At 35.3% G+C, this 12,731-nt stretch overlaps 1 protein-coding gene across 15 annotated transcripts in view; it reads left to right on the top strand.

Annotated features, from left to right (window-relative positions):
• tou (bromodomain adjacent to zinc finger domain 2B toutatis) overlaps nt 1-12,555 on the top strand; it is a 143,192-nt gene extending 130,637 nt beyond the window's left edge. For 11 of the 15 annotated variants that reach the window (XM_089647984.1, XM_089647989.1, XM_089647992.1 and 8 more), the window contains 7 exons: nt 1,447-1,568; nt 2,191-2,356; nt 3,419-3,549; nt 3,639-4,249; nt 5,474-5,585; nt 5,815-5,958; nt 6,974-12,555. In XM_089647984.1, the coding sequence (XP_089504110.1) occupies nt 1,447-1,568; nt 2,191-2,356; nt 3,419-3,549; nt 3,639-4,249; nt 5,474-5,585; nt 5,815-5,958; nt 6,974-7,115 (1,428 nt within the window). In that variant the 3' untranslated portion in view covers nt 7,116-12,555. The remainder of the gene's footprint in view (nt 1-1,446; nt 1,569-2,190; nt 2,357-3,418; nt 3,550-3,638; nt 4,250-5,473; nt 5,586-5,814; nt 5,959-6,973) is intronic. The other 4 variants (XM_089647985.1, XM_089647997.1, XM_089647998.1 and 1 more) reach the window with 1 other exon arrangement.
• The last annotated feature ends 176 nt before the right edge of the window (nt 12,556-12,731 follow it).

Consider the following 12,731-nt stretch of genomic DNA (forward strand, 5'->3'; position numbering starts at 1 on the left):
GTCATGTAACATTTCTTTATTTAGTTTAGATGCAATAGAAGTAGGAGCATAGTATATATAGTACATAAGGCCTTGTTTAAATTTTCTGGGTAACTATATTCACGGGTGAAACAGTACTTTATCCAAACTTTCTAAAACCTGTTGTTTGTGGCTTTTCAATTATTTATTCATTAAAAAACTCAATTTTTCGTCTGCGCAATGGACTTTTGCATTCAGTTTTGATCAAAATCGAAGGCTCCCGGATAGGAACATGGTAGATAGTAATGTTTATTTTAATTTTATTTTACTCTTTTATATGCCCATCGGGTAAAAAAAATGGTTCCAATTCTTTTTAGTGTAGTATTTATAACGATGATGTGATTATATTTTTAAGGTAAAAATATAAACGAAAAAATGTGATTAATTTAAATTTCTACGTCAACGTGTGAGAGTTTATGAATTAAAGCGTTCCATATTTTCTTCTTATTTTTATAACTGACAAATCCTTAATTTCTTTCTTTCTCGTTTTCATACAAGACGTGTGAGAAGGAAGATTTATTGCAAGCATTTTAGGATGATCGTCTATAACGCACGTACACTATGCTACTGCTATATTGTGTGTACAAATGAGAACGACTTAATTAAAACAAAGATATTTAATAGACTGATTAGCCCTACCGTAGGTTTACAAGTAAAAGTGATAGAAATAGACAATATAGATGATCAACTTATAGACACTCTTACCAAGGGGTCTAGAACGATCAAATTTGATAACAATATAATCGATAGACCTAAATCAATTCAATCAATTATTCCGTCAATTTTATATCGATATCCCGAGCACGGTTGCGCTGTTGACAGCCAAACTGATATTGACACAAAATAAATAAATCGTTTTAGATGGCAACACTGGCCAATCTGTCTATGGATTGACATTCCTAACGGTCAAAAGGCTACGTAAAAATATGAATAAATTGACAATGTTGAATAGAAATATGTACTAACTTTAATATGCATTGGCAGTCCGCATATACTTTTTAAAGTGAAATTAGTTAATGAGGTCTTTAGCCACAATTTGATATTTGAACAACTTTCCTTTCTCTAAGCCCGACCCAAGGTAACTTCATTGGCTCGAACGAATTCAACTCACCGCATATACATGATTTCAATTCTAAGAGCTTCGTTAGTTCACCTCCGTTAATTAATAAGCTAGTAATTTTGCATAACGAATGACATTATTCAAATAGATGTGAGAGACACCATGGAAGCTGTGCCGAAATTTGTCTATCGGCTGTCGGAACATTTCTTATCAATTGTTGACTGTGCTCGCAAATATTGATAACAAACATAGACGACGGATTTAGTCAATATCGTATTGATATAGGGTTTTATCGATCGACCGTTGTAGACACCCAAGAGCTACCGTATTCTATGGCCGGTACAAATGCCCGTTTCCTTCTGCCTTAGAACTGTCAATTCTGCCAGAGCGGAGACTCGGAGGACAAGCTGCTGCTGTGCGACGGCTGTGACAAGGGCTACCACACTTACTGCTTCAAGCCCAAGATGGAGAAGATACCTGATGGTGACTGGTGAGCTCATTTTATTGATTGCTTTTAACTTTTTGATGGTATAGTATTGTTAGCAGCGCATTCAAATACTGCCGCCACAGAGTTTAGTTTACTAATTGGCCGCCAGAGGCACCACTCTCATCGCTGTCGGCCAATCAGGGATCTACACTTGGTTTGCGGTACGGCCGGCAGACGCGCTGCTGGTTTTAGGCGGGAGCGACCCCCCCCCCCCGGCAGGAAGAAGGATTGGAAGCGAGCAACACTTAAGCACAGCCACGCTGAGCGAATACACACATTACACACCATTTAAAGTTATTGATTGTAATACCGTGGAGACAACATTAAAGTATTTCATCATAAACATCTATTAGCGTTTCATTATTGCTAACAGTATAGTATCATAGAAGTGACCCATTCTCATGTGACAAACCTCAATCGTGTACAAATTTGGGGCCCGCGTTTGGCGCCATTCCCGACTGTATATTCTCGCAAGATGGCTGTGCTCCAAAGACTGCAATCTGTTTGTTAAGATCGGAAAATCTATGAAACAAACTACCTGTTTCTGGAAACATAACCAAAAGTTGTTAATTTTGTCACCTTTATATCTATTTTCTGCCACTGACTGCCTGTTTGCATTTTGTAGGTATTGCTACGAGTGCCTCAACAAGGCGACAGGAGACCGCGTGTGCATCGTGTGCGGAGGCAAGGGGGGCGCCGGCTGCCCCTCGGGCCGCGGGGGCCGCCTTGTGCCCTGCGCCCTGTGCCCCCGCGCCTACCACCAGGACTGCCACTATCCCCCACTTAGCAAGGTAATACTATACTCATTGTATGATGTGACGTGTAAAACTAGACCAGTGATGGTTCCACTGTAACCTCCCTCTCTTTTTCACAAACCACATCTATGACAAAAAGATAAGGCATGCCATAATGTGAAACATCTAGAAATAAATAATTAAATGCTAAGATGAGTCGGCCTGTGGCCTGAGCGCTTGCTTAATGAAAACTATCTCTTCTACTTTATATTATTTCGGTGTTTTCAAATATGCTCATGCTAATTTTAAAACAATGAGAAGTAAATGAAATTTTGAGTTGAAAATGATTGTATTAATCTAAAAATTCCAGATTGAAAAATCTGTGCATTTCATGATGTCAGAGCTCATAATTAGAAAGTTTTCCATTTATAATGGAACATATGAATATAATTGTTAATAAACCTTTCAAACTACTTAGTTTCATCGATAGAATTACTTCTGACTTCAAAAACATAAATATCCTAAGAACTCTGCTGCTCCCTGGTTCGTCTCCATCTCGAATATGCTTATGTTGTTTGGTCTCCTTTTTATGCTGTCCATATTCACCAATTCTGTTCAACAACAGTTGAATTGTATTATTGATTCGTCTACTTTACTACAACTCATCCCTCATCACTGCTCTTGCTCCATCACCAATTAACTAATTATGGTTATAATTCACCATTGTCAACATCTTGTTTTTTCCTTTTTTTGTGTTATTGTTTGTCAATTGGATATGAATAAATAAATAATTCAAGATAAGTTATGTGGCAACACCGATCGGCCCCCTTAGCGCACTCGCTAACTGTGGCCTTTGCAGTGTTGCCAGATGAATGTGATATTGCCGGGCCAGCGAGTGCCCGCTCAAACATGGCGGGTACTTTTATGAACTTTGGCAAACATTTTACTTTGCAATAATATATTTTATAATTTTTTGTTCTACTTCATATTAGTTAAGATTACTTAGTCTCATTTATTAATTTCCCGCCTTATTAAATTGCATCAATCACCCATCCTGCCTTGTTGTATGGTTTACGTTGATATGGTGTCTAATGGTATATGTGTCTATCTGCCCTGGAGCAGGTGCCTCGCGGCAAGTGGTACTGTGTGAAGTGCGTGACGCGCGCTCCGCCCAAGAAACCCCGTAGTGCCAAGAAACCCAAGCAGGCTGTGCAGCAAGACAGCCTTTCTGACAACATGCAGCCTCCCAGGTAACAATACTTATCAATGTTTACTAATGTACTGTGGAAAATATGTTAATTTTTTATTAAAAATATTATATTTCATATCTTTCCTCCAGCCCTGCACCATCTCAAGCATCCACCACTACGACGGAAGACTGTGCCATTACCTCCGCCATGCTCAACCAATCCTCCTTAAGCAGTGTCCAATCCACTCCGGAGAAACACTTCCAACCCGGTTCCAACTCCGCTACCACGGAACCTGGGATTGGAGGAACACCAACAACAAAACAACACTTTGCAGCCATCAACAACAGTTTGAACTCCACCATCAATGACATGGAAACAACGCCAGACAAAAACTCGGAACTGGTCAACGACTCGATGGAATATGCGGAAAGCAACGATAAAGACAACATTTATAACGCTGACGAATCCGGTCTATCCATCTTGGAGGATTCTAAGAATGATACAGCAGCTGCTGTGGCTAGTGTAGATGATAGCTGTTATGACTTTAAAGAGCTGGAGGATCTGTCTGTTGACGGAGAGTCAATGTTGAATAACTCTCAGGAGAATAACAGTAACAGTATTGGGAAGCAGCAATTGAGGCAGCAGAACAACACCAGCAAGGCGGGAAGCCACAGCGAGGATGGGGGTGTGGATGGAGAGGCTTCTTGCGGCACGGTGGAGGGAGATTCCAACTCGGGGAATAATAGCGAGGATTATAAAGGTAAGATTATTTATTGATTTCCTTTTGTCCAGTTCGAAACAGTCCTCTGATTCTGCAGCTGATGGCTGTTTTTTTGGATTGTGAGCTTTTTTATCTGTGTGCATCTATGTTTCATTTTAGCAACCAAGAATGCATCAAGACAAATAACAAATAAAATACGAAGAAAAAATATTGTCCTTTCTACTTTGTCTGCCATAACACCGGTTATCCTTAAAATACTCAAAAAAGAACAACAATCTTTATTTCGTTTAATCTTTATGTGTACCTAAAGGTAAATATCACCCGAAAGGGGGTCACGAGGGTCCCCCATAAATTATGCGGGAATAACTAGTTGTGGTGTTTTTGGATTTACCATCATGTAATATGTTTGTTCTACATTGATGTCCATTATTAAATGACAAAATTGTTTAAAAATTCTATAATTATTTTGATTGTTTGACCTGAGAAACCATTTTGCATTTTCAATGCATTTTGAAAATAGGTATTTTGCATTTTGCATTTGAAATGCTTTTCTAAAAACCATGTTGCATTTTGCATTTTCAAATGGAAAAGTTTTGACCCATTTCCATTTTGCATTTCAAATGGTTTTGGGTACCCATTTTGCACATCTCTGCCCATAATATATCGCGGAACAATCATGTCTAATCGCACATAACTCAAAATACATTTTATTGTTGATATTTTAATTTTTAATCTTTATTTTTTATTTTAAATTTATCTTTATTTTAATGTTGTTTTTCTTTTATTTTTTTTAAATGTATAAATTCTTAAATTATAAAATGGGGGCCTCAGCACGGGTAAACAACCCAGTGAGGCCAACATTACTAAATTGAAATATGAAATATTGTAAAAAAAATGTATCAACAATAAAAAAATAAAAAAATTGTAGCCCCTTCTAGTAAAATGGACATTTTACATCTAAATATGTGGCTTGTTTGCGGTGAGGATTAAAAAAAAATAGTAATGGGGATTCGGGAGAGGGGAGTAATTTGTCAAAATTGGATAAATATAATATCTTAAATAGTAATGGGATAAAAAAAAATTAAATGCAGATATATTACTAAACAGTTTCTAGGATTACCTAAATTATATATCAAGTATGTGATGTAAAAAACAACTTGGATATTGCACAAACCTCTCGTTTGGGGAATGTTTATTACCCCCCTCCGGTGCGGGAGGGTTAAAACATAAATTTTATAAATAGTACAACTACAAACGTTTTAGGTGCAGGCAATGAAGCAATGCCAGCTTCCCCACGGGAACGCGAGGGCAGACATTCTGCCAAGAAAGACAGGGGATCCCACAAAAGACTGAACAAGGAACTGGCCCTTTGCAAGTAAGTTCTACTTTTAAATAACTGCCCATCAGATAACTTTACATTATGCATAATAAACTAGCTTTACTATCTGACTTCACGACAATTTAATTTAAAAATATGCAGTACTGTTTTACATACAAATATTTAATCTTATCTGAATTTTTTTGTTAGTTCCTCTTTTGCCCATATTATATGTATAAGTTAGCAGATCTGAAGTGATGTTTGGTGTGTATTTTTTGTATTGTAGAGCACTCCTGGAGGAGATGGAGATCCACGACGACTCGTGGCCCTTCCTGCTGCCCGTCAACACCAAGCAGTTCCCCACCTACAAGAAGGTCATTCGCGCACCCATGGACCTGTCCACCATCAAGAGAAAGTTGCAGGATTGCAGGTTTGTTAACCTAACCTTACCTTTACAGCCCTCTAGTCTTCATTAACCTTACCTAACCTTTACATCACTCTCCTAGTCTACATTTTTGACAGCCACACTGTTAGTAGATTCTTAAAAATGTGAAGAGGGTAATGGAACACCGATTCACATCATATGGTGCCCGTCTTCATTGGAAGAAGACTAAGATACCTGAGGAGACATTCTACAGAACAAGAAGACCTTGTTAAATACTCAATGAAAACCCTCATTAACTTTATCAAGGGGAATCTGTTGAAATATGTATATATGTTCTCTGTCCGCTCCTGACCCTAGCCTTTCTTCTCTCTCTGCTCCTGACCCTAGCCTTTCTTCTCTCTCTGCTCCTGACCCTAGCCTTTCTTCTCTCTTTGCTCCTGACCCTAGCCTTTCTTCTCTCTCTGCTCCTGACCCTAGCCTTTCTTCTCTCTCTGCTCCTGACCCTAGCCTTTCTTCTCTCTCTGCTCCTGACCCTAGCCTTTCTTCTCTCTCTGCTCCTGACCCTAGCCTTTCTTCTCTGTCCGCTCCTGACCCTAGCCTTTCTTCTCTCTCTGCTCCTGACCCTAGCCTTTCTTCTCTCTCTGCTCCTGACCCTAGCCTTTCTTCTCTGTCCGCTCCTGACCCTAGCCTTTCTTCTCTCTCTGCTCCTGACCCTAGCCTTTCTTCTCTGTCCGCTCCTGACCCTAGCCTTTCTTCTCTCTCTGCTCCTGACCCTAGCCTTTCTTCTCTGTCCTATCCTGACTCTAGCCTTCCTTCTCTAGTGATCATGCTTTCCCATACTGCTCCAATCTTCCAAGCAGTCGGTCCATCTCTTTCTCTGCCTTTGTGCTTTCACTGGGACGCTCCCTTGATCATGATTTTAGACATGCCGATTGGCATTCTTTCCACATGACCAGCCTTTTGTACCTAAAGAACTCTACAATGGTTTCATTATTAATTAGATTTTCAAGATTGCTAAAAAAAATGCTTAAATTCCTAATGAAATGTTATTTTTTCACAGCTACAAGACAAAGGAGGAGTTCGCTGGTGATGTACGCCAAATATTCCATAACTGTGAGGTGTTCAACGAAGACGAGAGTCCCGTGGGGCGAGCCGGCCATGGCATGAGGCGGTTCTTTGAGGAGCGCTGGTCTAATGTCTAGATACTGCATATAACATCAAACTGCTTGACACTAGTAACACTCCACAGCTTGACATTAGTAACACGGGTTTAAATGACCTCACCTCCAAAACTACTGAACCAATTTGGTTAAGTCACAACATCTATGCAATATGATTGGGCAAACTTTGTCAGCTTTTATTGACGAAAATATACTTATAACCCAAGACAACGAGACGAGACACTTCGGGCTTGACACGTCTAAACAAATTAAAGTGAGTTTAATTCTATTAGACATTCACAGACAATGTTAGACAAATCTAACAACCGTTTGATTTATGCGTCCAAACATGCTTTTCTACGTTCGTCACGACGATCACACTTTTCTACGTTCGTTGCCACAACTACACTTTTCAATTATGCAGAAAGATTGTACATCTATATTAACTTATAAAGAAGAGTGTCTGTGGGTGTCTTTGTTTTTTATACTGTTTTATTCTGAGATTGATGAAATTTTGCACACTTGACCTTCAAAAAAAGAGGAAGGTCTACATGAGATTTCGTAAAATCTTTCACCCCCCGAAGCCGAATTTTGATAGTTTGTGATGAAATTTTGCACACTTGATATTCAAAATAAAAGGAAAATTTGTAATAATTACCATCTACATCTGATTTCAAAAAACTCTGCGCAAAGTTCGGGCAACGCTGACTTTAACATGGAGCTTGTTTAATGTAAAATTTTGCCGATTGAGAATTGAGAGTCATACTAAAAATGAGGATTGGCATTAACCTTTTCACCGCGTTCCTGATGTTTATAGGATGACGGTTGTACGCGGCACTGTTTATGATATTCATACATTTTCTATGAAAATGAACACACTTATAAGTACGCATAGCGCTGAGAGCACGGTTTGTATTTCACACATATAATATGTGTCGTAGCGAGTGAAGAGGTTAACAAATGTTTAATAATTACTCAAATAATATTAATAATGGAAAGAAGTATTCTTTGGAACATGACAAATAATTAAAAGAGTTAAAAAAAACAATGCATTTATTGTTTTTATTTTATTTTAATATGACAAAATTTGTATTAAAAATAAGACTAGGTACTGTATTATTTTCCTTAGGTTTAATATATTATTCTTTGTTGTACGTTTTTGTCTTATTTATTTAAAAATATGTGTATATTATATTTGGCAGATCTTAATGTATTTTTTTTTTTGCTTACGATCATGTTTTGAATCATCAATCAAAATCATTTGAATATTATGAAATTATTAAAAAAAAAAAAAAAATACCAAGATTTTAGCCAGGCAGAACTAGGGATCTATTTCATCTTTGATGGGAGGATATAATGGAATAATTCGGCAGAGGAACGCCTTATTATTCAGATCTGGTCGGTCTTACACTAATAAAGAATGAAAATTCTCTTAATATTATATGTAAAGGTTTTGGAATAAACCATTACGAGATGACTAGATCTGTATGGTTAGATACCTCCACCAGCTGCATAATTTTTGTTTGATTAATATTTAACGAACTCGGAATTAGTTAATCATTAAAATGACTAGAGATGTATGTTTAATTATAATTTGTGCACAGTTGTTTTGGAAGCGACGAAACGCACACACCAGATGGGCCCCACAGGGTGTCCCCGAAATGCTTGTACAGTTAGCATTATGGTTAGTTTAATTATAAACGAGTACAATTTAAGAGAATGCGCTATTTTGTGATCGCACTGTAGTCTGATTTTGTTCATACATACTTAATGAATATTTAAGTATATTTTTTTAGTAATAAGTTTATAAAGAAATAATTGATTAACATGCTGAACTCTTTTGCGTACGCTTGATAAGCATTCTTTAGAATTAAAAAATTGTAATAATGAAGTGATATTTTTTCAAAGTTTGGCAAATATTTTTAATGGATTTTTTTAACAGTCAAAGTAGTGTGTAGTTTTCTACCCATCTGTGAGTTAGAATTGCGCTATTTGAAATAAATAAATGGCATTATATTTGCTGTTAGTCTATATATAATAAATTTAAAGACTCGCACATGGGTAAGAAATGAGATGTGTGCATAATTCCAATAATGAATGTAAGTCTTAAGTATTGTGGGCATTAATGGTCAGTGATTTTTTTTTCTGCTTAAATTCTGATTTAAACGGTCTGATTTTTACATGTGTCAAAAGTCACCCCAATGATCAATTAATGTTATTTTATTATTAAGTTGGAAGAAAATAATTAAATCGAGAGTTAGTAATTGCAAATCATTTATTATTATTTATGCAATGTAATTTAGTACTTAAAATGAGAGATATTTTGTGAGTGAAAAATTGGCAGCATTTTTACAAAATTAAAATTGTTTATACTTAATTTTAATTTGCGTAAAAAATATTTTTTGTTAATTTTTTAAATTATCATCAATTTATTATTTATATTATGTTTGTATTTATTTTAAAATCTGTATTACAACATATTTTGTTAACCTTTGAAATGCATAGCTCCCGCGACCTAGGGCTGCGTATAAACTCGAGATATTTGTCAAGTGCTGAGCCACGAATTATGGGAAAGGAACGAAGCAACTACAAGCGGCGTCTCGCGCTGTTTCTCGCGGTAAATTATTATTTAGTTTATACAGCATTATGTGCCGTAGTGTACCCAGGGTAAAAATCCCAACGGAAGTATTGTTTCTAGATTCAGGCGGTCGATGAATACAAATTTTTCGTATGGGTACTTTTGGCGCTTGAGAAGTTAATCACCCGAAACACATTATTATTTTTACAAAATAAAACATACAATGAAAATTTAAAAGACTTTGCCATAATATTTCTCTTAGTTTTAGCCTAAATACTCGACTGTCATATTTAAAAGAGTTTGTTTTCTTTTCTTACATAATATGAATTTGGGATTTTAAATCTTTTGAAAGTCAATGTTTCCAAACATTTAAATGAATGTCGCTTTACAACACGAAAAATTAATATTATTTAAGTACTTTTCAGTTGTTACAATTTACGACTTGAGCTATTTAGTTTAAAAAACAATGATTTTGTAACTTAGGTATTGAAAATATTTTTTATCTTTAGTACTTGTAGGTTATATTATGATTAAACTTCTCATAAAAATAGTTTAACTTATAAATAGGAGTAAAAATGAATTTTTAATTAAGAAACGCATAATATTATCCTTATTGTGTCCGATACATTTAATCGATAGAAAAATATTTTTTTTATTTTTTAAATGTTTTTTTTACTTTTATCATTCATGATTGTATGTTTTTGTTTATACATCATTTTTTTTAAATACATTGCATTTCCTAAACTACTTTTGTTTTATTTTATTTTCAACATGCTTCGTTTACACCTGACAATATATGTTTCTTTCATTTTGCTAATCTTAATTAATGTTTAAGTGTTTTTGTATTTAGGGAAATTGCGATACACACATTGGAATGAATCCATTGGAAAATCTTTCCTATAGATTTCATCGCAGTGTCTTTTTTTTGGTTGTGTTGACAGGATTATAGTCCTAAGTTTGATGATCCAAAGATGCCCTCAAACTTTTCACTGAAAAAGCACAAGTTTCTAAATAAAATAACTTTCACTTGAAGGCTCAACAAATTGATGTCATATCCGCGTCACACTGTTTAGTCTGTTTACTGCCAGAAGTCATTAAGTGATTAAATGTTGATTCTGAGAAATGCTCTTTATTTATCTATTTTAACTAATGCATATTAATACACTTCGGCCGGGAAAGGTAGTTCTACCCGTTCGGTCGACTGATGCTTAACGGCGGGAAGGGTAGTTCTACCTTTTGCGCCGGCCTCATTTCAATGGCAGAAAAGACGGAATTATTCAATGTTTTTACATTAATATTATATACCAATCTCTTTGTAAAGATCCCAACTATATGTACGTAATTATCGAATCGTAATGCAAGTCTTCTTTTTATATTTATCTTCGTGCCCTTCGTTTACATCGGTATTTCAACACAAGGATAGTATATTATTGGTTATTGTAATAATCCAATTACTGGAATGACGGTTTATATGACCGCGAAACCCGATTCAAATCTCTATATCTGTTCTGTAGCCACTCAATTCCTATGTGCAAGTGAGTGAGAGATGTTAGGCGTATTTAAAGAAAGCAGGTATGGGCAAATACCGATAGGCAGACCGTAGTAAACATATTACATGTTGCATTTCAAATAATATTCGATTTTCATTTAGTACTTTTATAGCTTAGGTATGTTGAGTTACAACACAGAAATTTTCATTATTTTCGAAGATATAGCGATTTAAAACAAATTAAAGAAATTTGCGCCAGACCTTTATTTTCGCCCGGAGACATTTCAAGCAGGCGAAAACAAGGGTCCCATTCGAGAAAATCGATTTTGTTTGAAACAGCTTATCTTTGAAAACAATACGTAAATTTTTTACGTAGTACTCACCAGATCCCAACTATAAAATTATTGTCTGAAATTAAAGCCTGCTTTTGTAATAAACTGAAGTGGTGGGCCATTTAATGATGCATTATTTGTAAAAAATGTATGTATTTTATAACATTACAAAAAAAATATTGTTTTCACACAAATCATTGCAAAAAACTTCCGCATCTCCAGTGCGATAACTGTAAGGATGTATTACCAGTTCTACGGGTTTAAATATAGTTTCTTTTTGATTAAAACATTCTTGCACACAAAAGACAAGCATTAGAAGATTTGGTTCACATTTTTAAATACATTTACATATAGTTGGTACCCTTACAAAGAAATTGATATAAAATTATTGGACAGCATTGCCTTTTCCGACATCAAGTAGGGCCGGCGTAAAAGGTAGAACTACCCTTCCCGTAGGAAGTGTGTTAATAGAAAAAAAAAAAAAAAACTGCCCTTGTGATTTTAAACAAACATCATGTAACGAATAGTAATATTTTTTTTAGGCATATGTTATGTGCATTTTTACACATTACATATATCCCAATTTCATAAGTCATATTTTAGTGATTTTGTGATAACAATTGGTATTCATTTCTTGCTATTATCATAAATTTTTAGTGACTATAAGGGCGCTAAATTAGCTATTAACAATGTGTTATTCGACATGATGACTTATTTACTGAATAAAGCATGACAAAATAGGAAGATTGTGATCTCTGACTCTATCACTTAGTGACTTCTGGCAGTAGACTACTGCAATGCCATTATGTATAATCTCCAATTGCAAGAATACCACACTTGGAAGACAGAATAGAAGTGGATAACAAAGTGGACTTCATTATCAATTTTAGGTAGGTTTTATCACTAGATATTTTGGGTGAAATTCACATATTTTACTTGTAAAAAGTCACCAACGCTAGTAATTAAGTAAAACAATGAATTATTGCCTACGATGAATAGCCAAAATATACAAAATCATTCCTTCAACATCATTATTATTTCATCATTCTAACATACCACAAAGAAGTGTATCGAGAATATAAGTTTATGTAAAAAGTAAAAATATTTAATTTATTTACTTTTGCATATAATTTTTTCGGTTAGTGAGTATTCACAATCGTGAAATTATTACATTTTTGACGATTTAAAATTGTAATTGTATTTTGTAATAAGGAATCTAAAATAATAATTTATACGATGAAATATTCCATAAAAAAATA

Source organism: Hesperophylax consimilis, chromosome 27 (assembly GCF_061612785.1).
Source record: "Hesperophylax consimilis isolate HC1 chromosome 27, BYU_Hcon_1.0, whole genome shotgun sequence".
In the NCBI taxonomy this organism is placed as follows: domain Eukaryota; kingdom Metazoa; phylum Arthropoda; class Insecta; order Trichoptera; family Limnephilidae; genus Hesperophylax; species Hesperophylax consimilis.